This window comes from Anneissia japonica, unplaced genomic scaffold, assembly GCF_011630105.1.
Source record: "Anneissia japonica isolate Jap-2015-1 unplaced genomic scaffold, ASM1163010v1 scaffold17412_len611537_cov169, whole genome shotgun sequence".
Classification (NCBI taxonomy): Eukaryota; Metazoa; Echinodermata; class Crinoidea; order Comatulida; family Comatulidae; genus Anneissia; species Anneissia japonica.
In genome coordinates, this window is record NW_022695890.1 from 48,129 (window position 1) to 53,079 (window position 4,951).

At 34.9% G+C, this 4,951-nt stretch overlaps 1 protein-coding gene and 1 pseudogene across 1 annotated transcript; both read right to left on the minus strand.

Moving 5' to 3' along the window:
• Positions 1 to 990: 990 nt before the first annotated feature.
• Positions 991 to 1,417, minus strand: LOC117101579 (late histone H2A.2.2). The gene has a single exon (XM_033241561.1). The coding sequence runs from the start codon at positions 1,384 to 1,386 to the stop codon at positions 1,009 to 1,011; it is 378 nt and encodes a 125-aa protein (XP_033097452.1). The 5' UTR covers positions 1,387 to 1,417; the 3' UTR covers positions 991 to 1,008.
• A 2,085-nt stretch (positions 1,418 to 3,502) lies between these two features.
• Positions 3,503 to 4,951, minus strand: part of LOC117101587 — a 3,380-nt pseudogene continuing 1,931 nt past the window's right edge.

Here is a 4,951-nt window from a genome sequence, read left to right on the forward strand (position 1 = left end):
TATATATATATGGGAAATTCTAAATAAAAGAAACCAGAATGTGAAAGACCATTCTAAAGTCTAGCTGCCACAACCACAACAAATTTTTGAACAATTATGAAAAATGCATGGTTAACAACAGTGGAAGAGCTGTTAGAATAAATAAAAACTTAAAAGCTGCATCGGCAAACATATATATAAAAATAAAAACTTCAGGAGAGGTGTCTAGTATTGCCAAATTTTATTGAGTACACGAACGTATACCTGATGAAGGGCGATGACCGAAAACGTTCGTGTACTCAATAAATTACATTTGGCAATACTAGACACCTCTCCCTGAAGTTTATATATATATATATATTGCGTCAGGTAAATATCACAGGGGTGATGCTTTTGAAGTGATCGTCTCCAAATACCTGAGAAAAAAAATATATATATACGGTACACACACACACACACACATATATAGACCAATCATTGTACAGTTTTATAAGTATTCCTCATTTGCTCTCTGTCACCTTTATTCTTTTTTGATAAGACAGCCTATATTATATTGATTCATGATGTTTTCCTCATTCTCGCTGATGAAGGCCACAGGAGTGGCAGAAATATCCGAGTTTATAATAAATCAGTGTTCTTAAAGTCTACTACTGAAGTTGTTTCATTATTTTCTATATATATATATATATACACACACATATATATATATATATATATATATGTGTGTGTGTGTGTGTGTATGCATAGAATAACACTGTAGTTGTTAAATGTATATATATATAATTAATATAAATTCATATATGATCAAACAGTATCAGTTGTTAAATATATTTATATATATACACATTGTATATACACTGCAGTTGTTAAAATGTTATATTTTCTCTTTCTAATTATTCTATACACTAACAATTAGAATATACTAATGAAATGAACAACTAACGTAGACGGTAATGGCTTTCAAATCTCTTTTGTACATATGGTGGCTCTGAAAAGAGCCGTTTGGTTTGAGAAGATGGTTGTGGAAATTTACTTGGACTTGGCCTGGGTCTTCTTTGGCAGAAGTACAGCCTGGATGTTTGGCAATACACCTCCCTGTGCGATAGTCACACTTCCGAGAAGACGGTTCAACTCTTCATCGTTACGGATGGCAAGCTGAAGATGACGGGGGATGATTCTGCTCTTCTTGTTGTCACGGGCAGCGTTGCCAGCCAACTCCAAGATTTCAGCAGTTAAGTACTCGAGTACAGCAGCCATGTAGACTGGGGCACCAGCACCGACACGAGATGCATAGTTACCCTTGCGCAAGAATCGGTGGACACGACCGACTGGGAACTGAAGTCCAGCACGGCTTGATCGGCTCTTGGCCTTTCCCTTAGCTTTTCCTCCTTTACCACGTCCAGACATATTGTACTGTATTTCGTTCTTTGGTTTTAATACTAAAATCGAGAATGATACTTCATTTAAAGACCTGTTACGCTTATATAGCCTGCTCGAGTCTTTTGTGTTGGCTTTTCGCTCTTATTGGATTAACCAATCACAGACAGTCCCGCTCTCATATTACCCAATCGTCTGCTAATAGCTACTCTATTGTTCCCTTTGGCGCTAATTTACAATTGTTGGCAGTCAGTGATACTGCACGGAGATACAGTTGTATTACCTCCATGGTTGTACCCAGTTAAAATTTACGGAAACATCGTACAGTATTACTTAAAAATTCAAATACTGTAGTACATAAAGTTAAGGCTACATCGTTGGTGATAAAATAGAAAAAAAAACGTAAAATGAACAACGAAGCACAAACAGTCAAAGACTATGCTTATGTATTATATACTATACCATTTTAACCCTAATTTGATTAGTGAAACTTAAAACCTGTTAGAAAAAATATAACAGCAATGAAAATTAATACGTATGATGTCTGTATAAGACGAAGAACCAAATATACCCTACATAATGATTATTATATCTTCCCGTTGAAATATTGTGAAAATGGTCCGTTTCAGTGAGGAACTTCAATCTTTGTTTCACTTAGATTAATAATCTTGAAAGTATGCGAGTTTTTCAAAGAACATATCTTGTTTGTATTACAAACACATAAAATTGTTGTTCTACAATAGCACGCGCCAAAAATTAGTTACAGTAAAATGGCAATAAAAAATAAATGGCCCCCAAAATACCAAGGTGGGTAAAATACGCCGCAATGTACCATCATTGTACTATTCAGATATATGTACAATGATGCCATGATTTTCAAACAGTGTAGGACAACATCAGGATGGGCCCACTTTACGCTTATATTCAAATGATGTGGACCCATTTTCTTAAAAGTTGTCCCATTTTACGCAAAAATATGGATAATCTGGACCCATTTTCTTAAAAATGTACCCATTTTACGCAAAATATTAGAAATCTTGAATCATTTTCTTAAATGTTGGCCCATTTTACACAAAATATGAGAAATCTGGACCCATTCTTTGTTGACCCATTAGACAAATGTGGGACAGTCCCAATAGCTGGCTATGGCATTGGTAAAATGGCAATAAAATTGAAATACCTCCCCCACCCACAACAAAATACCAAGGATTTTTTTTTTCCGCTAAGAGCGCCGCGGCGCTTAAATAAGAGTTTATTTCAGTACATTTTGTGTAATGAAATACATTGAGGAACGGGTTATATTTTATAAGCGCCGCGCGCTTAATCGAGTATTTAAAATGGATATGAAACGGTTTCTAGAAATCCAAAATCTTGTCATCATTGTTTAGAAAGTCATTGGAAAACCTCGGACACCCAATATTAAACGTATTGGACAATGCCTTACCCCAAAAATCCCCCCCGAAAGTCACTGAAAATCTTTTTGTGACGTCACAAAAAGATAAATTTGTACTGCGAGGATAGGGAATGTGGAGGTTATTTGCCAATTGACACAATACAGTGATGGTAATAGCCAAGAATTTATACCTGTCTCTTATACACATCTATATTATATAATAGGTCTATATAAATAAATATATAATTATATGGGGAAAAGGAATGGGAGTCACCTTTTCCCACAGTTTTTAAATATTCAAAAATCTGCATCTCATTCACCGTTCCCCAGTTTTTCGTCATACAATTTTTTCTGTCTTCTGTCAAATCAGTGCTACAACATATCAAAAATGTTTTTTCCTCCGGAGTCTGACTTTAAACTAGAAAAGCTAAACTATATGTACTGTAAAATATATGCAAATAATGTATGCACTTCTATATACAGTGTATATCAACTTATTTAAGCTGTCTACATGTATCATTAATAATGTGAGGGTACACAGTGTGTTTTTTTTCGTTCTAAATGTGTGTGACTTTTAGATGTGGAAGTCTATGGCCTAAAACGTTTATACTACTGTATATTGAAATATATACGTTATCAACTTCAGTACTTGATTTTTAATTTACATACTAAAATAATTTGTAAATAACTGTAAATAAGGAAACAAGGAGAAACTGTACTGTAGACAAAATGCTTTTCTCTTTTGAACAAGTTGTGGCTCTGAAAAGAGCCTTTTGGTTTGAGATAACTGATGACACAGCTTATGCACGTTCACCACGAATACGGCGGGCCAGTTGGATGTCCTTTGGCATAATGGTGACACGTTTGGCGTGGATAGCGCACAAGTTGGTATCTTCGAACAGACCTACCAAGTAAGCTTCGCTAGCCTCTTGAAGAGCCATGACGGCAGAACTTTGGAATCGGAGATCGGTTTTGAAGTCTTGAGCGATTTCTCGAACTAGACGCTGGAATGGGAGCTTGCGGATGAGAAGCTCGGTGCTCTTCTGGTATCGACGAATCTCACGGAGAGCAACGGTTCCGGGCCTGTAACGATGAGGCTTCTTGACACCACCGGTGGCTGGAGCACTTTTCCGTGCTGCCTTGGTGGCAAGTTGTTTTCGGGGAGCTTTTCCTCCGGTAGATTTACGGGCAGTTTGCTTAGTACGAGCCATTTCTATTTTCAATTTGAAATCGATGTCTAATTTCGAGAATGTCATGTACTTATATAGTAAGACGTTCTTAGAACAACCAACATGATTGGTCAGGCGAGTGCTTAAGAACACGTCCGTAAAGTATGGCGCGTTCGTTTAAAAAAAAAAGGCTTTGTGTGTATAGAACAATGTTCTGTTCTTTGAATACTCTAATCATGGACCTATTAATAAGATGCTCAATGGATTTCTCAAATTCTGTCACCTTTATTCTTCTAAAGTGTTCTTTGTTCTTTTGAATTTGATAATCTCCAGAGGGTCTCTTCTAGTCAGCTTTGTACTGTAAGAGTTTCCCTCTTAAAATATACCATTACAGAACTCCTATTTTAAAAATATTTCCAAGTAGTATAAGACAGCAGTACTGTACTTAGAATGTTTGTGGTGGAAGTATTATATTACTTAGGTATCACGAAATTATTTTCAGCGTCGTTGAATTCTAAATTTAAGAACATTTACATGTTAATAGATAGTATTCTTACTTAAAGCATTTCAAAAATTAAAGTACAATACAAGTCTGATTATGACATTAATTTATTCCTGATGTCGACATAATTAATGTCGAAATATTGAATCCCGACACGATGGCGTGCATTTTGATACTTGGAATGTGTATTATACTATCTAATTCTAATTATATTATTCAGGTATTCAAAATTGGTTGTCACGAAATTATTGAATTTGTTGTACAAAAAATGGTTTGAGTTTAAGAAAAGGAACACATGCGCATGTTGGAATAGGACAAAGGTAACCTATTTTTATAAATACATAAAAGGTAGTCTAAAAACCCTCAAGATAAAAATATTATATTACAATAAAGTAACACAGTACTGTATTACAAATCTGCTCCATGATTACAAAGTGACAAGTCATTATATAATTTATTGGATGAAAAAAAAAGGTTTTAGTATTCAATTCAAGATAATATTGATAAAGATAAATTAATAATATATTACAA